Source organism: Molossus molossus, unplaced genomic scaffold, assembly GCF_014108415.1.
Source record: "Molossus molossus isolate mMolMol1 unplaced genomic scaffold, mMolMol1.p scaffold_m16_p_3, whole genome shotgun sequence".
Lineage (NCBI taxonomy): Eukaryota > Metazoa > Chordata > Mammalia > Chiroptera > Molossidae > Molossus > Molossus molossus.
The window spans coordinates 41,812,683-41,840,104 of NW_023425366.1; the positions used below are offsets into that span (position 1 = coordinate 41,812,683).

A 27,422-nucleotide genomic window follows, 5' to 3' on the forward strand; every position below is an offset into this window, starting at 1 on the left:
GTGTTATTTCATATCCTTGTTGATTGTTACTATGTCAGTGATTATTTACAGTTGTATGTACTGTACCTTAACTCAGTTTTACATGTGCTGTATTTTAATTGTACAGAGGTATCCTGTAGTGATGTCAACATATCTTGGAGTTATGGGTCGAGTCCTGCTACAAAACACTAGTTTCTTTTCTTCACTTCTTACTGAGATGGCACATAAATTTAATCAGGAGGTATGAATCGTTTTTTTTTTTTAATTGAAGGAAGTCCTTATTCAGATAAAGATTGGAAATTTGGTGAAATAATTCTATAAAAGTCTTATTGTAGTTAAACTTTTATAGTTTAAATCTTTAATAGCTTACATTGTACCTATAATTTGGGAGAAGAAAAAGAATCTGTGAATGGCAGTTGAAACATATTTCTTTTCAAAATGGGCAATTTTATTTTAGTGATAGGCATACATAAAATGAAACAGATATATACAGTCATGTAAAGTTTTTATTTTATTTCTTAATTAACTTGTTCTTAATGCCATGCAGTGAGTTTTCATTATCATTATTGTGGTAAATGACCTTTTTCTCCAAGGCTTATTAAAAAAATACTACAACTGAAACCAATCACTATAATAAGTATGGAAAAGGTTCTTAAGTAAGTTGGTGGAGACTGTATACATTATATTAAAATGTGGTTTTTATGTTTTAAGTCATTAGTCTGTTAAGACTTATAAACTGTAGACGGTGGTATGTACTTGACTGATATCTCTAGAATGTAGGCAATTTATGAAATCTTTTGGTTTCTGGACTGAAACAAATATATTTCCACTTTAAGGAAATCAAGAGTAAGGAAGTGTATATTTAGAATGTATATAGTTTTTCTAGAATTAGACTAATCTAATTAGAGATACTGGCCCTTTTTTTTGATGATTAGACAGGAAAGTTTTTTTTAACTGATTTATTTTTGTTACAGATGTTTTTACTTTTTCCCCCATTGACACCCTTCTCCCGATCCCACCAACACCCTCCCCTAACCCATTGCATTGTTGTCTGTGTCCATAGGTTATGCACATATGCATATAAGTTCTTTGATTTATCTCTTCCCTCCCTCCCTCCCTCTTCTGAGGTTTGCCGGTCTGTACCCGACTTCTATGTCTCTGAGTTGATTTTGTTCATTATAATCCACAAATAAGTGAGATCATGTGATATTTCTCTTTCTCTGATTGGCTTATTTCACTTAGCATAATACTCTCTAGTTCCCTCCATGTCATCTCAAAGCATAGGAGGTCTTTCTTTCTTACATCTGCATAGTATTCCATTGTATATATGTACCACAGCTATTCATCTATTCATGGACACTTGGGCTGATTCCAGATTTTAGCAATTGTAAATAGTGATGCTGTGAACATGGGGTTACATATATTTTTTCTGATTGGTGTTTCAGGCTTCTTAGGATATATTCCTAAAAGTGAGATCACTGGGTCAAATGGCAGATCAATTTTTAATTTTTTGAGGAAACACCATATTGTTTTCCATAGAGTCTGCACCAGTCTGCATTCCCACCAGCAGTGTACTAGAGTCCCCTTTTCTCCACACCCTCGGCAGCACTTGTTGTTTGATGATTTGTTAACAGCGGCCATTCTGATAGGTGTGAGGTGATACCTCATTGTTGTTTTAATTTGCATCTCTCTGATGGTTAGTGACATTGAGCATTTTTTTCATGTCTCTTGGCCATTTGTACTGTTTGGAGAGGTGTCTTAGGTCCTCTGCCCATTTTTTAATTGGATTCTCTGCTTTTATTGAGTCGTATGCATACTCTATATATTTTGGAGATTAACCCCTTATCTGATGTATTTTTGGCAATTAATGTTCTCCCATATAGTAGGTTCCCTTTCCATTTTGATGGTGTTTCTTTTGATGTGCAGAAAGAAGCTTTAAAGTGTGATGTAGTCCCACGTGTTAATTTTTTCCTTTGTTTCTCTTGCCTTAGGCGTTGTATCAGTGAAAATTCTTCTGCCTGTGATGTCTGAAATTTTGTTGCCTACATTTTCTTCTAGGATTCTTATGGATTCATGAGTCATGTTTAAGTCTTTTATCATTTTGAGTTTATTCTTGTGTATGGTGTAAGTTGGTGGTCTAGCTTCATTTATTTGCATGTAGCTCTACAGTTTTCCCAACACCATTTATTAAAGAGGCTGTCTTTACTCCATATGCTCTTGCCACCTTTGTCAGATATTAATTGAGCATAATGTCTTGGGTCAATTTCTGGGTTCTTTGTTCTGTTTCATTGATCTATATGCCTGTTCTTGTGCCAGTACCAGGCTGTTTTGATTACAATGGCTTTGTAGTATAACTTGATATATGGTATTGTGATCCCTTCTACTTTGTGTTTCTTTACAAGATTGCTGTGGCTATTCAGGGTCTTTTTTGGTTCCCTATACTTTTGGAGTATTTGTTCTCTTTCTGTGAAATATGTCATTGGTATTTTGATGGGGATTGCATTGGGTAGTATGGACATTTCAATGATGTTAATTCTTCCAATCCATGAACAAGATAAATGCTTCCACTTCTTAATATTTTCCTTTATTTCTTTTTTCAATGTCTTACAGTTTTCTTAGAATAGGTCCTTTACTTCTATGGTTAACTTTATTCCTAGGCATCTTATTTTTTTTTTTTTTTTTTGCTGTAATGGCAAATGGAATTTTTTTTAGTTTCTCTTTCTGTGAGTTCATTATTGGTGTATAAGAATGCTGTTGTTTTCCTGATGTTAATTTACGTCCTGCTACTTGGCCAAATTAATTTATTAAATCTGGTAGATTTTTGATGGAGCCTTTAGGATTTTCTGTGTACAATATCATGTCATGTGCAAATAATGACAGTTTACTTTGTCCTTTCCAGTATGGTTCCCTTTTTATTTTTTCTTCATGTCTGATTGCTTCTAGTACTATGTTAAATAAGATTGGCAAAAGTGGGCATTTCTCTCTTGTTCCTGTTCTTAAGGGAAATACTTGTAGTTTCTGCCATTGACTATGATGTTGGCTGTAGGTTTTTCATATATAGCCTTTATTATATTGAGATATGGTTACTCCGTTCACACATTGCTTAGTGTTTTTTTCAGAAATGGGTGCTGGATTTTATCAAATGTTTTTTCAGCATCTATTGATATGATCATATGGTTTTTATCTTTCATTTCTTTTTTTTCTTTTTTTTTCTTTTTTTTTAATTTATTTTTTTTATCCTCACCCGAGGACATTTTTCCATTTTTTGTTCAGGTAGAGTGGGAGGGAGAGAGAGGAACAGAGAGAGAAACATCGACGTGAAAGGGACACATCGAGTGGCTGCCACCCTCACGACCAACCAGGGCCGGGGACAAACTGCAACCGAAGTACGTGCCCTTAGCGGGAACCGAACCCGGGTCTCTCCAGACCACAGGCCGACGCTCTAACCGCTGAGCCAAACCGACCAGGGCTATCTTTCATTTCTTTATGTGGTGTATCAGATTTATTGATTTGCGAATATTGTACCAGCCTTGCATCCCTGTATTGAATCCCACTAAAGTCATGGTGAATAATTTTTTTAATTAATTACCAGATCCAATTTCCTAATATTTTGTTAAGGATTTTGGCATCTATGTTCATCAGGGATATTGGCTTGTAGTTTTCTTTCTTTGTAGTGTCTTTATCTGGTTTTGGAATTAGAATTATGCTGGCCTCATAAAATGAGTTTGGAAGTCTTCCTTACTCTTGAATTTTTTGGAATTGTTTGAGGAGAATGGACGTTAGATCTTCTTTCAGTGTTTGATAAAACTCTCTCATGAAGGTGTCTGGGCCTGGGCTTTTGTTTTCTGGGAGTCTCTTGATTACATCTTCAATTTCCTTAGTTGTTATAGGTCTGTTCAAGTTTTCTGTCTTTTCTCGGTTCAGTTTTGGAAGACTGTGATTGTAGAAATTTGCCCATTTTGCTTCAATTGTCCAATTTGTTGGTGTATAATTATTTATAGTATTTTTTTTAATCCTCACCCGAGGGCATTTTTGCATTTATCTTCAGATAGAGTGGGAGGGAGAGAAGGAGGAAGAGATAGAGAGAAACATCCATGTGAGAGGGACACATCAATTGGTTGCCACCCACACAACCCCAACCAGGTCTGGGGACAAACTGCAACCGAGGTACATGCCCTTAGCGGGAACCGAACCCAGGAGTCTCTGGTCCACGGGCCGATGCTGTAACAGTTGAGCAGTACCTGCCAGGGCTTATTCATAGTATTTTTAAACAATCCTTTGTACTTCTGTGGTGTCAGTTTTTACTTCTTCGTTTTCGATTCTGATTTTGTTTATTTGGGTCCTCTCTTTGTTTCTTGATGAGTCTGGCCAAGGGTCCATCAATCTTGTTTATCTTTTCAAACAACCACCTCTTTGTTTTATCTTTAGAATTGTTTTTTTTTTTAGTTTCTATGTTGTTTACTTCTGCTCTGACCTTTATTATTTCTTTCCTTCTACATGCTCTGGGTTTTTCTGTTTGTTTACTTTCTAGTTCTTTAAGTTGTAGGGTTAGAAAGTCAATTAGAAATGTTTCTTGTTTCTTGAGGTAGGCCTATAGTGCTATGAACTTCCCTCTCAGGACTGTTTTAGCTGTGTTCTATAGATTTTTGTGTTCATTTTCATTGGTTTCCAGGAAGTTTTTAATTTCTTCCTTGATCTCCTTGGTAACCCATTTGCTGTTTAATAATATGCTATTTAGCTTCCATGTGTTTGAATGTTTTTACTGTAATTGATTTCTAGGTTTATGCCATTGTGTTCTGAGAAGATGTTTGATATGATTTCAGTCTTCTTGAACTTGTAGAGACTTAGTTTGTGTCCTAACATGTGGTCTGTCTTTGAGAATGTTTCATGTGCACTTGAAAAGAATGTGAATTATACAATTTGGGGATATAATTCTCTATAGATAGCTATTAAACCCATTTGATGTAGTGCATCATTTATAGTATATGTTGCCTTATTAAATTTTATCTAGAGGATCTATCCAGTGATGTCAGTGGGGTGTTGAAGTCCTCTGTTATGAATGTATTGCTGTTGATTTCTCCTTTGAAGTCCTCCAGAAGTTTTTTAATGTATTTTCGTGTTCCTATATTGGGTGCATATATGTTTACCAAGGTTATATCCTCCTGTTGGGTAGACCTTTCAATATTATGTAATGGCCTTCTTTGTCTCTAGTTATGGCCTTCATTTTGCAGTCTGTTTTATTGGATACGAATATTGCTATCCCAGCTTTTTTTTCCTTTTCGTTTGCTTGGAAAATTTTTTTCCATCCCTTCAGTTTCAACCTATGTGAGTCTTTTTGTGTAAGGTGGGTCTCTTGTAAACAACATATTATATGATTTATGTTTTCTTAACCATTCTGGTAGTCTGTGTCTTTTGATTGGAATGTTTAATCCATTTACATTTAAGGTTATTATTGATGTGTACTTATTTGTTGCCATTTTTGTTTATTATGGTTATGTGTCTCTTCCTATTTCTTCTCCTTATTATAGCAGTCCTTTTAACATTTTTGGAGTGCTGATTTGGTGCTAATATATTCCCTTAGCCTTTCTTTTTCTGTTTGTCTGGGAAGCTCTTTTTTTCATCTTCTATTTTGAATGATAGCCTTGCTAGATAGAATAGTAGTGGCTTCAGATTCTTGTTTTTCATGACCTTGTTTACTTCATGCCATTCCCTTCTGGCCTGTAGTATTTCTATTTAGAATTCAGCTGACCTCCTTATGGAGGTTCCTTTGTCGGTAATCTGTTGCTTATCTCTTGCTGCCTTTAGGATTCTCTCTGTCTTTAATTTTTGGCATTTTAATTATTATGTGTCTTGGTGTGGGCTTCTTTGGGTTCCTCTTACTTAGAGCTCTCTGTGCTTCTTGAACTTTTATGCCTTTTTTCTTCACCAAGTTAGGGAAGTTTTCTGTCACTATTTCTTCAAATATATTTTGTAACCCTTGCTCATTTTCTTCATCTGGCACTCCTATGATGTGGATATTGTCATGTTTCATGTGTTCCCACAGTTCTTTTAAGCTGTCTTCCTGTTTTTTAATTGTTTTTTCTTTTTTGTTCTCTGATTGTGTGATTTTTTTTTTTATACTCTGTCTTCTAATTCACTGATCCGATCCTCGACTTCCTCTACTCTGCTTCCAATGTGTTCTCTTTTTTCTGTTATGTCATTCTTCATTTCTAATTTGTTGCTTTTCAATGTTTCTATATCTTTACTCATGCTGTCAAGCTGTTTACTCATGATGTTGTTTCCTCATAATTATTATTTTGAACTCTACCTCTGATATCTTGCTTAATTTCATTTCTTTGGTCTCTTCTCCTGTAGAATGTTCTTGTTCTTTCATTTAGGATTTTTTTCTTTATTTTCACCATTTTGGCTGACATAGTGCATTTTGGAGCCTGCCAAATTTTTCCTGTGGGTGTTGGTGTTCTGCTGGTTGTGGCTTCCTCTACTGGGTTTGAATGAGTGTGGGAGGATCCACGTTAAACACCACTGTCTTACTTTCCTGGGTATATTTGCAGGCCAAGGAAAGGTTCAGTTATTCTACAGCTTTTGCCTGGGTTATTAGTCGCAGTTACTTGATGAGCCTAGATTTGTAGCCCTCAGCTGAATGAATAAAATCCCTCAGGTGTAAGAGGATGTCCAGAGGGTGGGGCACTTGCTTGCTATCAGACTCTTATAAGAGCGTATGTTAATGCACCCTTATTTGCATTTCTGTGGCTGGCCTGGGGGTGTTGAATTCCTGAAGGAGGGGCTGTTGCTTTCCCCCTGGGCTCTGGGAAGGGGCTTGTTAAGTAAGATGGCTACTGTCCTGTCATGGAGTGATTCAGCACAAAACTCCTGGTGTTCTCCCCTCCAACTCCCTCCTGGGCCAGGAAACCCGGGCTCTGTCCACGCAGTTCTAGTCCAGTCCACTCTCCTTCTGTTAGAACCCAAGGTGAGTGGCTGTAGCTGATTTGGTGCTTTTGAAAACCCTCACTTTCTGAGTGGGAACCACTGTCATCTAAAACAGCCCTCTGCTGCTCTCCATGGGCTCCCAGCCCACCCTCTCATGCCTCCTCAGTCTCTGCCAGGCTCGATTTGGTGTCCTCTTTCTGTCCCTGGATATATGGGTTCTCTCCAGCTGCTTTTCAGTTGTTTTTTTCCTGATGATTTGTCTTTATTGTGGTTGTAATTCCAGATTGATCCTGGGATACGGTCTGTGTAGCATCCATTCAGTCTGCCACCATTTTTCCTCCTCACAGGAGAGACTTTTCATTAGCTTTATTAAATTTAACTGTGATGGGTTAATGTTAAAACGGTTAAGAATTTATTCAAATGAGTTCAACAAAATTTGTTGAGTGATTTTATAATAATATATTTAACAGTAGTATACATTTTGTGTCTTATTTTAAATCCACACAATGAGATTATTTATATTTTCATCTCATGGGAAATGTGAGGGTTAGAGAGCTTTAGTGACTTGCTTAAGTTTGCACAGCTGGTGAATGATAAAGCTGGTATACAACCCCAGCAGCCTAACTCAGAGCCTGGTATCTCAGTGACCACATTCTACTACCTTCTACTTAGCCTATATATAACAAGCACTTCTCCACCTGACCCTGCAAATCCTGGCTTTGACAAGCTAATAGTACTCTTTTAAGGGAGGGTGCACTTAAACAGGCAATTTCAAATTAATATAAGTACTATGTTAAGATATGTCCAGAGTGCTGTGGAAAGAAAAACAAAAGCTATCAACTATGTTAAAAATTTTCCTGAGTATTTTTTTTTATTGTGATAAAATGCATATAACATAAAATTTATCCTCATAATCATTTTTGAAAATCTTTTTTCTTCTTCCTCTTAGCCATTTTTAAGTATACAGATCAGTGGTATTAAATATATTCATAATGTATAATCATCACTACCTTCCATCTTCACAACTCACTTTTATAAAACTTTAACCTATGTACCCATTAAGCAGTAACTTCCCCATTCTTCTGTTTCCCCAGCTTCTGGTAACCACCATTCTACTTTCTGTCTGATTTCGATTACTCTAACTACCTGAGATAAGAGCAATCATACAGTAGTTAGTTTTTCTTGTTATTTCTTTTGTTTTTTGGGGGACTAATATTACTTAGCATTATGTGTTGAAAGTTCACCCATGTCAGTAGAAATACGTCAGAATTTCCTTCCTTTTTAAGAATGAATGATGTTGTTTGTATATATTATATGTATGCACCACATTCTGCTTATCCATTCTTCAGACAGTGGACACTTGGGTTGTTCCCACATTTGAGTAAAGCTGCTATGAACATGGATATAAAGATATCTCTTTGAGACCTGCTTTCACTTCTTCTGGGTATATATCCAAAAGTGGAATTGCTGGATCATATGATGATTCTATTTTTAATTTTTTGAGGAAACGTTATAGTGTTTTCCACAGCAGCTATACCATTTTAAATTTCCTCCTCCAGTGTGGAAAGGGTTCCAGTTTCTCCACATTGTTGCCAATGCTTGTTATGGTTAGAGTTTTTAAAAGTGGTGATAGAATTTTTCTCCTATCATTAATGTGTCAGTTTTAGTTGTTCCTTAATCCTCACTAGCACCTGATTGTCAGTGTCAGTCTTTTTTATTTTACCATTCTAATGAATTTCTGATGGAAATCTCATTGTGGTTTAATTGGAACTCTCTTGATTACTAAAGACTTTCCATATCTTTTTTTGTGTTTATTAGTCATATGTGTAGTTTCTGTGTGTTTAAAATCTTTTGCCGCCCTGGCCAGTTTGGCTCAGTGGTTGAGCGTCGGCCTGCGGACCCGAGAGTCCTGGGTTTGGTTCCCATTAGGGGCACGTACCACAAAATAAAATAAAATAAAATAAAATCTTTTGCCAATTTTTAAAGTTTATGTGTCTTTCTCTTGAGTTGTTCAAGTTCCTTACACAGTCTTCTAGAACAGTCTTCTCGATTCAAGACTTTGTTAGTATATGTTTTGTGACTATTTCCCCATCTTCAACTTCCCTTTTCATTTTTTTTTTTATTAATGTATATTTGAGATCAGAAGCTGTTTATCAGTTTACTAGATTATCACTTTTTGTCTTTTTTTTTTTATCCTCACCCGAGGACATTTTTTTGTTGTTCAGGTAGAGTGGGAGGGAGAGAGAGGAAGAGAGAGAGAGAGAGAGAGAGAGAGAGAAACATCGATGTGAAAGGGACACATCGAGTGGCTGCCACCTGCACGACCGACCAGGGCCAGGGACAAACTGCAACCAAGGTACATGCCCTTAGCGGGAACCAAACCCGCGTCTCTCAGGGACCGCAGGCTGATGCTCTAACCGCTGAGCCAAACCGGCCAGGGCACTTTTTGTCTTTTATGGTTCATACATTTGTGTCTGATCTAAGAAGTCTGCCTACCCAAAGGTTATGAAGGTTTTCTCCTGCTTTCTGGAAGTTTTTATAGTTTTAGCTTTTGTGGTCACTGGTTCATTTTGAGTTAATTTTTTGTATATGATGAGAGATAAGATTCAATGGTTATTATGTATTTTTTGTACATATATATAACATATATACATATACACATATATAAATACATATGTATGCTCATACACATACATTTGTTTGTATATTATAGGTTATTCTAGCATGATTTATATGAAAAACTTTTTCCCCATTGACTGTCCTTGACACTTTTGTCAAAAATAAATAGACCATTTATAAGGGGTAAGCAAAAGATGTTAAATTACCAGCCATTATTACTTAAAAGGTAAATCATAAGTAAGGATATGAAATAATAGTAATCATACAAATAATACAATAATAAATAATACAAGAATAAAATGTTTCATTTACTCACAACTGTAAACCTACTTTTGCCCACCCCTATATGTGTGGATCTTTTTTTCCAACTCTTCTCTTTTTCATTGATCTGGATGTTTATTTTTATACTATCACACTGTCTTTTTTGGTTATAGTAGGTCTTGAAATAGGTCCTCTACCTTTGTTTCTGTTTAAAATAGGTTTGGCTATTCTACTTTGGTCCATTACATTTCCGTAGCAATGTTAGAATTAGCCTGCCAACATCTATGGAAAAAACTGGAAAATTTCTGTTGGGATTTTTAATGAGTTTATATTTATATTATAGATTAATTTAGGGAGAATTTTTATCTTAGTAAGATTGAGTTGTCTAATCTGTAAACATGGATATACATTTATTGAGGTGGTGTTTTAGTGTTCTCAGTAATGTTTTATAGTTTTCATTATGTGTCTTGCACATATTTTGTTAAATTTATCCTAGATAGTTCTAGGTTTTAATGCTATTATAAATGGTGTTTTGAGAATTTCAGTTTCCAGTTGTTCATTGGTAGTAAAGAGAAATGAAATTGATTTTTCTATATTGAGCAAGTATCCTGTGACCTTATTAGTAAACTTACTAGTAGTTTTATTTTAGTGTCCTTAGAATTTTGTCATATACATTTATATTGTATGCAAGGTGAGACAGTTTTGCTTACGACTTTTCAATCTATATACTTTTATTTATTTGTTGTTCTTTGTTTAATGGTTAGGTCTACCAGTGTTGACATATTAGGTCTGTTAGAATTTGCCTATTGTATTGCAAAGTATTATTATTTTAATAAATCACAAAAAAGTAATCAGGCATATAAAACATAAGAAAGAAAATTATGAAACAATAGGAAGATATTACAAATTATGAAATGTAGCATACTCAACTAAAACAAATTAATTACAGGAAAAATTGTGCAGTTATGGTGAACTCTTTTTGAAGACAAATGAAAAGTACATTGAGTTTTTAGGTTGATTCATTTTGTTGTATCCTGAATTTGGGCAATGATGGTTTTAAAACTCAGTTTATTGAAAGTGAAGTAAAATTAAACCAACTAAATATGACCTTTAGATGAACAATTAAATGACTTGGATGATTTTTATGGACAATAAATATTCCAAACAGTGTTTAGAAGGGCTAGGAAAGCTTTTAATGTAATTGCGGTAAGTTCAGTGGAAGATAAGAGGTGATTTATGAGAACCTTAAGAGACATTACTTCTTATTGAGACTACAGGTTGCCTAGTGACTATATACTTAGGGAGGAAATTGTTGAAAATATTTGATGTCTTTTTAAATTGTAAAATCTATACTGTTATTCAATTAGTGTTAGCAGCATTAAATAAAAGATCATACTTTTAATTTTTAAATATCAACAAATGATTTAGAAATTATTTTTTGTGAGTGTGAAATAAGTTAATTGTTTTTCTAATCCTCACCCAAGGACCATTTTTCATTAATATTTAGAGAGAGGGGAATGGGGAGAGAGAGAAACATCAGTGTAAGAGAGACACATTAATTGGTTGCCTTCTGCAGGTTCCCTGACTGGGGACTGCACCTGTAACCTAGGCATGTGCCTTGACCAGGAATTGAACCCACAGCCTTTTGGTGTACAGTTATTTTCAAAACATGAAGTACTTTTGCAAGAGATCTGATGATGTGCCCAAAATTATTGTGGAAATGTTGATTCATTTCTAAGATTTGAAAAATCAAAGAGTAGTTTTCACTACCGGTCAACACATCATGTTTCTGCTTCTCAGTTTTCATATATTTGTCCAGTTATACCAAAGAGCTTTGTCTGAGGTATGTCTTGGTGTTATTTAACTTATTCCTTCATCTCCTGTGTATTTGTAAACTAGCACACTAAATCTTCTCCTCTTTATCTCCATTGCTACTGACTAGCCCACGTCCTCTCACTGGATTACCATCACTTGCAGTCTTTCATCCACTGGTCAACTGAGTAGTCCTCCAGACTGAACTGCAGAATTGCTTAACTTGCCTGTCTTCTCCGTTTTGCTATGATCTCCAGGTCACAAAGCTAGGAGATGGTGGAGTTGGGGAAATGCACCATATTTCTCCGTTGGTTTCATGTATCTTCAGGGGTGGGTACTGTAGTTGATGATGCAAGCTCTGGAGGCTGGGAAGTCCAGGATCAGGGTGCCAGCATGGTTGTATTTTGGTAGAGGCTCTTTCCTAAGTTGTAGACTTCTTACTATATCCTCACATGTTGGAAAAGCAGAAATTATTAAAATGATTTGATAATGATTTGTTTTACCATTTATATAGCTTGATAAGCTGTGTTTCAATATCTATTTATATAAAAATAAGACCTTACATTTAAAAATTTATATTTACTTTTGATTTTTAAATATTTTAAATATCCTTTTACGTCAAGTAATTGTTAGTAACAGCATGAATTGAGTCTGGAAATGGGTCACCTAGCAAAGTGTATATTTACATGAATGGAAAAGATAGTAAAATATAGCCTTACCGTTTATACAATTTTAAAGGAAATTTGCTTCTGTGCAGTCCTATACCTAACATCAACTTTTTACCCAAAATAATAAACTTACAGGACTGAGTAACTAATGGATAGTTCTTTAGGTGCTGTGCATTTGAAAGTCATCATATGGAAAATTTGGGGGAATTATTTTCTTATCTCAGGTAATCATTTAAAAGAATACTTGAGAATAGGCCACCTCCATTGGGCTAAATATCATAATATAACGAAATGATGACTGTTAGATGCTAGTACTACTCCAAGTCCATTGGCACTCTGAAGGATTGAGGAGAGAGCTGTTATCATTGGTTCAGACCTGTTTCTGACACTGTATTTAGACCACAGGCTTTTCATGGAATATGTCTTACCTTTTCTTTTTTCACTTTTCATTGTGAAGAGGAAGTGTTTTCCACAAAGAATTTGACAAAAATTGTCAAGCCATCATGTTTGAGTGTAGAGACTAGGGGAATGAAAGTGAATGAAATATTATTTGAGTTCAAATGGCTACTTTTAACTGTGAGTACAGTTAAAGAACATCAAAAGTATGTGCAGGAATTAAATAGGTCTCTAGATAAATGAGTTCCAGTGTATCCAGATAGCTTTGAAGCAAGCAAGTATTTTGGGGTAAAGGTTTGTCTCTCTTAAATACTTGGAAACAGTTGGGAGGTAGTAGAGGAAGCCAAGTTAATAGATTGATTTTATATCTTCAGAAAAGGACCTGGATTCATTCAGGACTTCATTCAGAAGTCACCATTAGAATAGTTTTTCCGCTAAGCATTTACTAGCCAATGTCTTGCAGTCATTTGTTTATATTGAATGAATGAAGAAGATTTTATGTTGATCACCTAATTTATAATTTAGAGCTGTGAGGGAAACTTACAGGAAAATGACAGTATTTGTAGACACTTTTTTTCTTCTTGGTGTTCCCTTTTCTTCTGAGGGGTAGCCTTTTCCTTGGTATAAACAAGTATTGTGGAACTCAGGATGGGGAAAAAAAGCACTTTTGGGATGATGGTGTTTTGCCATTAGGAGCCAGGTTTTCATTGAAAGCATCTGGTTTTAATTTGTACCTCACCTTGCCTTTCTCTCTTCTTGGTGTCTTGAGTGGGAGCTGTTGTGATTTCATTTTTCCAGATACTGTTTCTTTGGATTCCTTCAGGAGTGGGAAGGGGATCTAGAAGGCTCTGATTGTTCCTTATACAGACTTTCAGACAGTTTTTCTTTTATAATTTTTTAAAAATTGATTTTAGAGGTAGAAGAAGGGAGAGGTAGAGAGAGAGAGAAACATCCATGAGAGAGAACATTAGTTGGCCGCTTCCTGCATGTCCCCCCCGAGGATTTGGCCCACAACCTGGGCATGTGCCCTGACCTGGAATCGAACTGGCGACCTCTTGGTGCATGGGTCAATGCTCAACCACTGAGCCACACCAGCTAGGCCAGTTTTTCTGTTTTGATTTCTGCCACACCTCTGTCTTTGCTGCTTGATGATTATAGGGTTCTGAGAACTAAATCTGCTTGCTTTAGATTGTTACTCCCCTGGCAGGCAGTTTGGTTTCAGGCTTTTCTATTCTGCCAAGTCACTTACCACTCTTTCATCATCTGAAAACTTGCGGCCATCATTACCCATTGTAATACCTTCTCTTTATAGACCTTTTGGGGTTATTTGTTTATTCCCCTTTAGTTGGATTTCAGAGGGAGCCAGCAAATGCATATGTTCAGTACTAAAGTTGTTTTCACCATGTCATTATGCTTCTAGGGTAAATAACTTTATTATAAAGGTGCAATCAAGTGTTTGCTGCTGAATTTGAGTAATATTTATCTTTCTACAAAACTAAGACTGAATTCCACTATTGCTTAAGTAAGTCCTTGTTTTCCAGAAACATTGTCATCTTATTCTTTCTGACAATATTCTTTAAATTAGACTTTATACATTTGGGGGACAGTGAAACACTTTGGTAGCTTACTCCAAATTTTTCAAATTCTGCACCCTAAGAAGATGACTGTCCTGAAGACATGCCTCTTAGACCATAAGATTGTTTTCATAATCAGTCCTAAGTATTTGACTTAACAACTGTATACATCTTTCAAATTCTAGAGAGATTGAAGGTCCTTTTTTGTTTCTACACAATGAATCAACTGTTTCATGAAATCTTACATAAAAATAACATTTTAACCCAGCTGGTGTGGCTTAGTGGTTGAGTGTCAACCCATACATCAAGAGGTCACCAGTTCAATTTCCGGTTGGGGCACATGCCCAGGTTGTGGGCCTGATCCCCAGTGGGGGGCGTGCAGGAGGCAGCCAATCGATGTTCTCTGTCATCGATGTTTCTGTCTCTCTCCTTCTCTATTCCTCTCTCTCTAAAATCAATAAAGAAAAAGAAAAAGATTTTAGTTTTTGAATAGCAGTTACCTAAACATTTTATTCTGCTTTACAGGGGATATAATGCTAAAAAATTACTTTATTCTTATAAAAGATGTTTTTATAATTTACAAAGTGATAGAACCAGTTGGAAATAAAGTTCTTTCTTTCTATAGTAGGTAATTATTATTTTATTTTATTTTTTTTTTATCCTCACCCGAGGACATTTGTTCAGGTAGAGTGGGAGGGAGAGCGAGGAAGAGAGAGAGAGAGAGAAACATCGATGTGAAAGGGACACATCGAGTGGCTGCCACCCACACGACCAACCAGGGCCGGGGACAAACTGCAACCGAGGCACATGCCCTTAGCGGGAACCGAACCCGGGTCTCTCGGGACCGCAGGCCGATGCTCTAACCGCTGAGCCAAACCGGCCAGGGCTATAGTAGGTAATTATTTAATTGCTATCAGCATGATTAGTTTGTATCTGCACCTGCCTGGGTAGAATTTGGCGACATTATCAAAATACTGAAATCCCACCATCTTTTCATTACGTGCTTAAGGAATATTTTGATTTTAGAAATTAGTTATCTGAAAATAATGCAGAATTTTTTGTTGCTTCATGATTTGCTGTAAATGCTCATCAACATTTGTTACAGTTGTCCTGTTTCTGTTTTTGCACCCTTACTATTTACTTCAGAGAAACCAAGTTGAGTTTTTTTTATCATTTTCTTGTTTCAGATCTCTTGGTGTCTTTCTTTTAGATTTGGGATTAAGCCGAAACTGTCTAATACAGATTTGTTTACACAGGTCTACCATAATCTGATTTATTATTCTTTATCCTTATCTCTTTGCCTCCTTTTAAAACTCTCTGAGCCTTTCAGTGCTCAGAACATTGTTCACTTTCTTAGAAACACCTTTTTCCCTCTTGCTTCAGAGCCCTCATATATAGGCTATTCCCTCTACCTAGAACTCTTCCTCCTGGCCTCTTACTTTTCTTTACTTGGTTCCTAATCTTTTTCGATTCTACCTTAAAAAGAAACTCCTGGGTAATTTAGTCCTAACGCCCTAAGATCTTTTTCAGGTGTTCTTATAATATTGGGAACTATGCATTTATCATCAGGGGTATTTGCTGTATCCTAGCTCTGGCCCTGCTCATGTATTCCCAGGGTCAGCAGACTGTGGCCTATGGGTCAGATTCAGCCTGCTGCTTGTTTTTATAAAGCCTATGAGTTAAGAACGGTTTTTACATTTTCTAGTGATTGAAAAAAATTGAAATAACTAATATTTTAGGACATGTGAAAGTTGTATGAAATTTTATATTGGAACAAATTCATGCCCGTTTGTTTGCATATTATTTATGACTGATCTGGGGAATTAAATAGTTGCAACTGAGACCTTATTGGCCCACACAGACTTACATATTTTATCTGGTCTTTTACAGAAAAAGATTGCTAACACCTTGTATTCTAATTGCTTATTTAATTAAGTCCCCTCAAACTTACTGTTGTTATATGCTTTAAATATTTTTATAGTAAATAAATGTAAGTTATAAATAAAATTAGACTATAGAGATAATCTATTTTTACTGATTGTATCTTTTTTCTTTTTTTTATTAATTAATTTATTTTTGTTACAGATGTTTCTCCTTTTCCCCCCACTGATTTCCCCTCCCCCTCCCTCCCTGCCCTGTCCCCAGCTTTGTTGTCCATGTCCATTGTTCATGCATACATGCATATAAGTTCTGTGGTTTATCTCTCCCCCACCACTCCCTCTTCTGGGGATTGTCAGTCTGTACCCCACTTCCACGTCTCTGGGACTACCCCATTCCTCAGACTGTTATGTTCATTATATTCCACAAATAAGTGAGATCATATGACACTTGTCTTTCTCTGTTTGGCTTGTTTCGCTTAGGATAATACTTTCTAGGTCCCTCCATGTAGTCTCAAAGGATAAGAGATCTTTCTTACAGCTGCATAGTACTCCATTGTGTATATGTACCACAGCTTTTTTATCCATTCGTCTACTGGTGGACACTTGGGCTGTTTCCACATCTTAGCTATTGTAAATAGTGCTGCTATAAACATGGGGGTACATATATTCTTCCTGATTGGTGTTTCAGGCTTCTTAGGGTATATTCCTAGAAGTGGGATCACTGGGTCAAATGGCAGTTGAATTTTTAATTTCTTGAGGTAACACCATATTGTTTTCCATAGTGGCTGCACCAGTCTACATTCCCACCAGCAGTGTACAAGAGTCCCCTTTTCTCCACACCCTCACCTATACTTGTTGTTTGATGATTTGTTGATGACGGCCATTCTGACAGGTGTGAGGTGTGATTGTATCTTTTTTCAACCAGCAATATTACTGTAGCTTCAGTTGTATATATTACACTTTAATAACTTGATATTTATTTTCATAGTGGTTATGATTTGTTTTTGTAAGTCTGGCCTTCTAGATATTAGTTGCATGCAGTAAATCTACAGAGAATCTGTACCATTTGTTTCCAAATTAAATATGAATTGAAGACATCATGGTATAAATCTGAAGTTACAAAACTGTCGTGGTTTATGGTTGTGCCCTTAATAACATTTTCAAAGTGCTTATAGGCCAAAAAAAAAGTATCTAACAGTTTCTTTTATTTAGAGGTTAGGTCCAAACCAGTTAATGTTTATTTATGTTCTAATAATTCAATAACTATTGAAAAATAATACACAAAAATAATAAAGAATCATATCTTTATTTTATTCTTAAATACCCACAATTGCTGACTAATGGAATATGTATGTTTATTGGGCACTAGCCTAAATTCTCAAACTTTGGAATCAGATTGGACACCTCCACTGTCATTTTCTGTTCTATTTGATTTGAGGGTAGTACTTTGCAGAGATAAGAAAGCATTGAAAGAAGTATAATGTTAAAACTGGGAACTGTCTTGGGCTAGTAATTCTTGCAGTATCTGACAGTTTTAAATTTCTCTCAGTTTTAAATATTCTGTGAGTTCACTGTGGCATCTTATGACACAGTATACAGTTTGGGGAACTTAAGTGTAAATAATTGTCTTGAGTTAATTAGTGTTTTCTTGACTTTTTATTATTTTAAAAAATGTGCATTTTTTAGAAAAAATATAGAAGCACAGAAGTAAACAAGTGTGAGGAATTAAGGTTGATTTTTATGTTATCAAATCCATAAGATAGAGATTTTGATATTAAATGCAATTTTTAAAATGAATTAGAAGTGGATAAGTGTTTATAAATAAATCCTGAGGTCCACTTTCAATCTGCATGATCAGTACAGTTGGTTGTATCTTACTTTATATATTTTAACTCTATCAGTCAGGGTTCTCCAGAACAATAGAGCTGTGGTTGTGTTTGTGTATATAGATAGGTAGGTAGGTAGAGAGAGAGAGAGAGAATGAGAATGAGAATGAGAATATGTGTGTGTGTTCATGTATACGAGAGAGATTTTAAGGAATTGGCTTATATAATTGTAGGGATTGGCAAATTCTAATTTTGTAGAGCAGACTGAAAACTCAGGATTTCTATATAATATTCTTTTTAAAATTTTATTTTTATTATAGTTGAAATATTATATTAGTTTTAGGTGTACAACATAGTGATTCATTATTTATATACCTTACAAAGTGATCACCACAATAAGTCTAGTAACTATCCGTCACCATACAGTTATTATGATATTGACTGTATTTCCTGTGCTGTACATTATATCCCTGTGACTTATTTCCTTCCTTCCTTCCTTCCTTCCTTCCTTCCTTCCTTCCTTCCTTCCCTCCCTCCCTCCCTCCCTCCCTGAGGACATTTTTCGATATTTTTTTGTTCAGATAGAGTGGGAGGGAGAGAGAGAGAGAAAAATATTGACATGAAAGGAACACATCGAGTGGTTGCCACCCACACGACCCAACCAGGGCCGGGGACAAACTGCTACCAAGGTAAGTGCTCTTGGCGGGAACTGAACCCAGGTCTTTCTGGACCGCAGGCCAACGCTCTAACTGTGGCGCCAAACTGGCCAGGGTCCTGTGACTTATTGTTTTAACTAGGAGTTTGTACTTCTTTTTTTTTATCCTCACCCGAGGATATTTTTCCATTTTTTGTACAGATAGAGTGGGAGGGAGAGAGAGAGTGAGAGGGAGAGAGAGAGAGAAACATCGACTTGAAGGGACACATCGAGTGGCTGCCACCCGCACGACCAACCAGGGCCGGGGACAAACTGCAACCGAAGTATGTGCCCTTAGCGGGAACCAAACCCGGGTCTCTCTGGACCGCAGGCCGACGCTCTAACCGCTGAGCCAAACTGGCCAGGGCGGAGTTTGTACTTCTTAATCCCCTTTCTGCCCCAGCCCCCACGTTCTTCCCCCCTGCAATCATAATTTTGTATCTATGCGTTTGTTTCATTTTGTTCATTTGTTTTGTTTTTTAGAGTCTACATATGATTGAAATCCTATGGTATTTGTTTTTCTCTGTCCAACTTTTCATTTAACATAATACTCTAGGTTCATCCATATTGTCGCAAATGGCATGATGTCATTCTTTTTTATATCTGAATAATATTCCTGTGTGTGTGTGTACACACACCATATTTTCTTTGTCTGTTCATCTATTGATGGATAGTCTTAAAGCAGGATTTCTTTTTTTCTAGCAAACCTTAGTTTTTGCTCTGAAGACTTTCAGCTGATTGAATGAAGTCCAATCCACATTATGGAGGCTTACTTCCTTGAAGTCAACACATTGTAAATGTTAGTCAGACCTATAACATACTTTTACAACAGCATCTAGACTGATATTTGAACAAACAACTCGACACCTTAGCCTAACTGAATTGAACAAGTCAATTTAGTTCTCAGAATTAATTGGCTCTGAAGATTAATCGAAGTCAAATTCTGATTTGCTTAAATTATTCCTTTTCAGCTCAAGGCTTGCCCCAAATTCTGGTATTCTAATTCTGTGCTTGCTGCAATTGAATTTTAACCATGCCTCTTGAGGATTTAGCCTATAATATACTTATCCAAAAGTGAATAGTGTTTCACATATTTTGAGATGCCTCTTGGTCTTCCTTTCAGATGGACCAGCTTTTGGGAAATATGATTGAAATGTGGGTTGATCGCATGGACAACATTACTCAGCCTGAAAGAAGAAAACTTTCAGCTTTGGCTTTGCTTTCTCTTCTGCCATCTGATAATAGGTGAGGAGACTTGTTTCGTCGTTGTTGTTTTAATTTGTTTCTTTAAAGCATTAGAATATTACCACTGTTTTGGCCATTTGGTATTTCTGTGTGTTTCTCGGCATTGTTTAATGTATATGTATGCTAATTTTGTTAGTAGATAATGATGTCGCAAGTGTTAGTCTAGATCTCAAACTATGTGAATGGGAGTGATAGGCACTGCAGTTTAATGGTCATATTCATTTTACCAGTTTATTTTATTCTTGTCTGAATTTCCATTTTTAAAATAATAACTAGATTTTTTTACACTTGCTTTAGGTCCTCTTCTTATATAGATATATTATATATAAAATATTTTCAATGTCAGTAGCATTTTATAAGATATATCATCCTGCTGGTAATTCAAAATTATGTTACCTAGTTTTAATTTTTTGGGGTTTTATATATAAAGAAGCTTGCAAGTTTATTTTTCTTTCTGACATAGATGAAGTCATTATACTTTATGAACTTTGTTAAAATTCTCATTATTATAAAGCAAATACAAAATTCTTTGATTTGGAAATTTAAGAAAGAACCTGTTTTTGTTTTTATTCCTGTCTTTGTGGAGTTAGCATTATGTGCCCCCATTTTGGTGCCTTTGTTTTTAAAGGCATAAAGGTTGTAGCCTTAAGCTTGACACTGAGAAGAATAATGATAATATGTTAGATCTTGATGTCTGAGGGAATTTTTGCAGCACATGCATCCTGGCGGTCAATGAAAATGAATCCAGTTAGCTTCAGAAATTCTTTATAAAAATGTATGTATTATTTATTTCTAGTATGGTGATTTGGATTAAGAACATAGGCGATTGTTTTGTCCTCATACCATGACAATAATTAATAATTATTGAGCACTTCTTTATATTTTACTAAGGAATTTGTATCATTTGATTTTAAGACAGTCCCAAGGTATAGGCATGATTATCTTCTTTTTTTATAGAGCAAATAAATAGCTTACAACTATTAAGGAAATTGCCTAGGGTCTGGCATGTGGTATGGCATATAGCAAATTCTGACCTTAGGCAGTGTGAAGCCAGTGCCCGCTCTTTTACCTACCAAGTGGTGCTACTTCTCAGGTGGACTTGCATGTGACTTGCATATTTCCTCACTGTGAAATTGAGTGGCATCTTATTTATTTTGGAAACCAAACCTGAGCTACCTGCATTTTAACTTCTTGCTATTTCTCTTTTTCTTAGTGGAAAAACAGTGACTTGAGAATTATTCAGGCATTTAAAATGGATATGTTAAAGAACTTGGTCTTTGATGGTAGTCAACACTCTGTAAATATCTCTTGAATAAATTAATGAATGAAAAAATGTTAAAATTAATAAAGCATAGTATTCTCTAATATAAAGTAGAGATTATTGAAGGTAAACTAGAAATGATATAGGTTAAGAAGTATAGGAAGATCTATTATAACTAAAGCATTTGCTTACATTTTTTATGAGAATACTATTTGCTTCATTATTTGATTTTATGTAAATGTGGTTCAAAAGTATTTTATATATATTAGTTGTGGAAATAGCTTTTATAAGGAAAATATAAGGCTTCTGCAAGTCTAAGGAATACTTAGACTGAGGCATGTCAACCTATATAAATTGATGGGCAGACTTTATTAAGACTTGACATTCTCTTTAAATCTTTAAAGGTTGTGAGGATATAATTTTGTATTAGGAAGAATAGATCTTATTTTTGTTTTTAAAATGAAGTAAGTATTAAAAATCTATTGAACAATAGTGAATTCATGTCATTTTAAGGGTACCAAGAAAGGCCTGAATAATGTGGTTATAGAATTTTAAAGAATAATGATTTAATAATGATTTAATAATGTTCTTATTGGATTGCTGACTAAAGTAGTATTGATAGATACAGAAACTATAACAATCATTAAAAAAAAGTTAATTGCTATAGAAGTTTGCCATATAGTCACTGGCTCATGATATAACTTAGGAAAATTTATATTTACATACTTTAGTGGAAAGTAATGTTGACATTGAAGTCAGAAGTTTTATCATTTCCTGTTATTATCCTTCTACTTACAACTACATAGTTGTTGGAATTTGGGGAAAGTTCTCCCTTCCACATCCCCAGTGATGTTTCCTGGTTAATATCTCATGTAGCAGTAATTTCCTGTTTCTGTGTTTCTTTTAGACTTCTCAGTATAACATTTCCCTTGCCTATAATAAGCAGGTCTAGAGAGTAATGTTGATAATGATTTTCTTAATTAGGCTAAATTGGGAAATGTTATTTTCTTCTCCTATCATTCTAATGGATTTTTAAATGCAGAAATACACTGTTTTACAGAAGGATTGCTCAACCCTAAGAGTAGTGAAATTTGGGGCCAAATGATTATTTGTTGTCTGGTGATCCTGTGCATTGTAGGATACTTAGCAGCTTCCGCTGGCCTCCACCCTCTAGATGTGTCAGTAGGACCTCCCACCTCTAGTTTAGAATCATTGCTCTAAAGAATCACCATTTGGGAAACTGTTAAACTCTTTTACCCTCATCCACTACTTCTGGTTCAGAAATTTGATAAAAGATTGTAGACTGTATAACCACACTCCAATCCTAGTGCCATTCACTTGTGAATGACTGTGGCCAAGTAACTTAACTTCCCTGTTCCTAAGTTTCCTTGTTTTTAAAATGGGGATACTGATAGTATCTTTCTGATGAGGATATTGTAAAGATTAAATGAGTTTACGATATATAATGTCAAACTGTCTGGATAGATGAGGTTAGCTGTTTTTATTTTATTGTTTTCTTCCTTACTTCTTCTCTCTTTCATCCATCTATCATTCAGTTACTTTAGTGCAAAGTTCTAAAAGCTTAAGTCTTTGTACGTGCATTCAATTTAAATTCAGTACATTTTGAGTATCTGTATACCTATTTATTAATTCATTTTAAAAAATGTTTTAACCATGTATGTTTTAAGGAATGTCACATTCTGTTTGATGATGCTTTATAGTATTGTGCATTATCATCAACTTAATGATACATGAGTTAGCTTATGTCTACTCTATATGGTCTTGTTATATCTTCTTGGTCACTTTCTGAACATAGTGCAATCTTTTTTTTTTTTTTTAATTGTGCAGTACAGCTGTCTTGTGTTCTTTTGTTTTATTATTTCTTTTTCTTTTTCTTTTTTTTTCCTTTATTGATTTTAGAGAGGAAGAGAGAGATAGAAACATTGATGAGAGAGAACGTTAATTGGCCGCATCCTGCATGCCCCCCACTAGGAGTCGGGCCCACAACCTGGGCATGTGTCCTGACTGGGAATTGAACCAGCAACCTCTTGGTGCATGGGTTGATGTTCAACCACTGAGCCACACTGGCTGGACTGATTTTTATTTTTTTATCTATAATACCAAGCTTGAATTTTCTTCCTTTTTTATGGTCTATGCTATTTCCACATTGAGGGAGTAAAGTTTTCTTCAGCTAATTTTTATATTAAAAGAACATTATTTACTTACATATACCTCTTTTAATGTTTTCCAAAGAGTTTTTCCCCAAAGGTATAGAGTAAGCAAAAATTATTACTTGTAGATGAGAATAATCATACTTTCCTTTGATCTGTTCTCTAAAATAGCAATTCCTCCTCCATCTTCAAAGACACATTTTTTAAATAATGTAGTTTCAAGAATTTCAGATATGAATAAGTATTTTCTGGTATCAAATGTTTTAAGAATTTAAAATTTTTCTTTTTTTTTTTAGATTTAAAGAAGTCACCAATGTGTAATATTTAACATAAGCTAGTTTAATAATTCAAAAAGAGATTGACAAAACAGCAGAGTTTTTGGCGGTATAATACCTTGCTTTCCAAGAAAAATTGCCTTTTAATAAAATCTCTTGGGTATCAGATTTACTAAACCATCTTGGATTGGACACTTAGTACCTCTTCATAATTCTCATGATATAATTTTGTTTTCATCCTTTTAGAGTATGTGTCTTTTACACGTAGGTCATGTTTTCTTATTTAACACTTATGGTTTTGTCTTTTATCTGTAAATTCTTAACCTAATATTTTAGTAGTTTTGTACAGTAAAATTAGTTCTCAATTTCTTGTCTTTCACAAGAAAAATATTTTTGAAATATCTTTGTGTGCATGTGTGCTAAACAGCCTTATTGAGATATAATTCACAGACCCCCACAATCTACTCATTTAAAGTGTACACAGTAGTTTTTAGTATATCCACAGAGTTGTGCATCTATCACCATAGTCAGTTTTAGAACATTTTGTTATCCACCCAAAAACCATATGATAGTCATCATTCTCTAATTCTCCCCTAGCCCTAGGCAGTCACGAATCTACTTCATTTTCTGTAGATGTGCCTGTTCCAGACTTTTCCTACAAATGCAGTCAGACAATATGTGGTCTTTTGTGACTGGCTTCTCTCATTTAACATGTTTTCAAGGTTCATCCATTTTGTACCATGTATCAGTATTTTATTTTTGTTGCTGAATAATGTTCTCTTGTACAGATATATCACATTTTGTTTATCCATTCATCAGATGATGGACATTTGAGTTTTTTCTACTTTTTGGCTGTTATTAGTAATGCTGCTATTATTTGTGTATTAAGTTTTCATGTAGATGTGTGTTTTCCTTTCTCTTGGGTATTGCTGGGTCATATGGTGACTCTATTTTACCTTTTGAGCAAGTGCCAGACTGTTTTTCAAAGTGGTTATACCATTTCACATTTCTACCAGTAGTGTATAATGGTTCTAATTTTTCTTTTCTTTTTTCATGAGACACAAATATGTTTAAATTTTTTTTTCTTTATTGATTTTTAGAGAGAGGAAGGGAGAAAGAGAGAGAAACATTGATGAGAGAGAACATAGATCGGCTATCTCCTGCATGCCCCTCACTGGGGATCGGGCCCACAACTTGGGCATGTGCCCTGACCAGGAATAGAACTGGTGACTTCTGGGTGCCTGGGTTTACGCTCAACCACTGAGCCACACTGGCCAGGCATAATCGTTCTAATTTTTCCATGTCCTTGTCAACACTTGTATTATTATTTTTTTACTATAGCTATGCTAGTGGTTGTGAAATGGTATCTTATTGTGGTAGATACAGCTTTTAACTGGTTCTGCCCTACCCTTACTGACCTTTGATACTCTTAACTTGACACAAAGACTTTTGACTATTAGTTAATTGATTACCCTGTGCCTATTTGGGAGCCCCTGACAATAATCAGTAAATATATACCACCTAATGTTTTAAGAATTTTACTACCAGGTTCTATTACTTTTTAACAGTGATTACATCTGTTTTTAATTTCTTTACATCTGTTTACTCAACTTTAAAATGAGGTTAATAATAGTACCTATAAAAATAGGATTGTTATGAAGATAATTCAAGCTAAGAACTCAATGAATGTTAGTTTCTTTTATATAATGTTATCAGTGGGGTGCCTTCTGTGTCCCAACCTATTACTGGTGGAAGTGGAGTTCTTGTGGTGCTGCGGGGAAGAGAATTTTCTGAGGCTTCCACAGGAGGATGATGTATTGTGGAAAACTTATGCAAAATAAACGGGATTCCCTTCCAAGATCCCATCCCCCTCCATCTCAACATGGAAAAAGTCCAGTATTGTCTTCAGCAGGGCTAGGATTAAGGCCACTGCCCAGAGTCTCTGTTCCATATTAAAGCGCAATCCAGTCCAGCATCTGGCTAGCTTAGCTTGTGTTTCCAGCTGCAGTCCATTGAGTGTGAAGTCTGCATGGCCATGGGTCATGCGACTGCTTAAGGCCACATGCAGGCTAGCACACGGGCAAGTGTGGGTCACCCAGCATGAGAGCACAACAGTGGGCAAGGAGACAAGAGAGAGAGAACTCTTTGCTAGGGGGTTATAACTAGGAACTTAAGCAATTAACCCTTCAGGATTTCAGGAGCTTACAGTGGCTCTACCTGCCTAGCCAATGATCTTTTCTCCAGGTTAGACTGACAGGCAAGCACCTTCCCTACATTACCCCAGCTCACTGTGCATGCACCCATCTTTCTTTCGTTCTATCCCTTCCCCTGTGATTTGCAGTGAATGGACCACTGGTTCCCTGGGATTGTGAAGTTGCAGCTTCCTGGTGAAATTGTCCAGATGACCATGCTTATAACGTCTGGCCTCCTATTTGCTTTCTTCCTATTATTAATATTAGCTCTAACTAATAGACCCATGTGTTAGTTGCTTTTAAATAATTCATTTTAAGAACTCAGTACATACTACTTTTATTACTGCTCTAGAAGCTGCTACAGTTGGTATTACTAGATCACCTTTTATACTGTATGAAGAAAATACATTTTATGTTTGAAAAAAAAAAATGATGTATTTAGCAAAGGAAACTTGTTCTTAAATTATTACCCGGCATTATTTTTTCACTATCAGGCTGATTCTGCCACGTGTCACTGTCATTTTCATAGAGACACTGAAATTCTCTGTACATATACTGACAAATAGAGTTTCTTTCCTGGGATTTAACAGTTATAAAGGTAGTAAGTAATCTGTTGCTCTGGAGAATTGAATTTCTGGTATGTTACCGGTCTCTCTGTTATTCTAGCTGAATTTTTCAGTTAAGTAAATTTGTGCTTAGACACAGACTTAGTTATTTTTCTCTGGTGGTTGTTTTAAGTTTTCATTTAAGAATATTCTTTTTAAGTAATGTTGCATATTTCTATTTGGAAAAGCCGAAAGGAATTCTGTGAAGGCACTCTATAAAAGCCAGCTTTGCAGATTCTGGATCCCAAACATTTTAGGTCTAAGTATGTCTGTCCCATTTTTAGTAGTAGAGAGGAAGAGAAAATAGGTTTGGTGGCAGAGACAGAAAAGGACTTTCTCCTGATTGGTATTCCCACAGAAAAGATCCCATAGATCAAGGCCATTGTCTCAAAGGGAATGACTACTTTTAGATCTCTGTGGACTTTCTTTGGATGCTTTTACTCAACAGAGTTATTGTAATGTAAATGTTACTTTGGATTGTCAGATAACAACTATAGGGGAAAAATTTGTAGAGCAGGCAATCACAGTACTCACTAGTGTCTTTGGAGAATTTTTTTTCTTAATGTCTTAGTGTCTTTGGAGAATCTTTTTACCTTCATGGTGGTTGACATCATCCTAGTTTGTTTGAATTAGGAATAGCTCATCTAAATTCCCTGAGGATAAATATGGTGCAATGATAATAGAATCTTTAAAAAAACATAGACATACTTTTACTTACTCTTTGTGGCATTTTTCCTCCTGTTGATATTGATATTTCCCCTATTGATATATTTGGTTGATCTGGTCTTGAGAGCTGTCCATAGTGATTTTGCAAAGATAATTGCTATGGTCATATAGGTAAGTGTTGGGAGACAGCAGAGGCATTCATGTTATTGTAACTACTGTTATATCAGTTTTTACATGTGATTGGTAAATTTGGTTTCAATTATATGTGGTTCCATTAAAATATATATATATTGAGAACCTGCTGTGTATAAAAAGTTGTACCAAGTAAGTATTGTGTGGATACAGAGAACTATTAGGCATGGACATTGCTC

At 35.4% G+C, this 27,422-nt stretch overlaps 1 protein-coding gene across 3 annotated transcripts in view; it reads left to right on the forward strand.

The window, feature by feature from the left end:
* The window catches only part of IPO11 (importin 11), a 211,150-nt gene that overhangs the window by 132,346 nt on the left and 51,382 nt on the right, over positions 1–27,422 (forward strand). For all 3 annotated transcript variants that reach the window (XM_036279398.1, XM_036279399.1, XM_036279400.1), the window contains 2 exons: positions 107–220; positions 19,760–19,881. In XM_036279398.1, the coding sequence (XP_036135291.1) occupies positions 107–220; positions 19,760–19,881 (236 nt within the window). The remainder of the gene's footprint in view (positions 1–106; positions 221–19,759; positions 19,882–27,422) is intronic.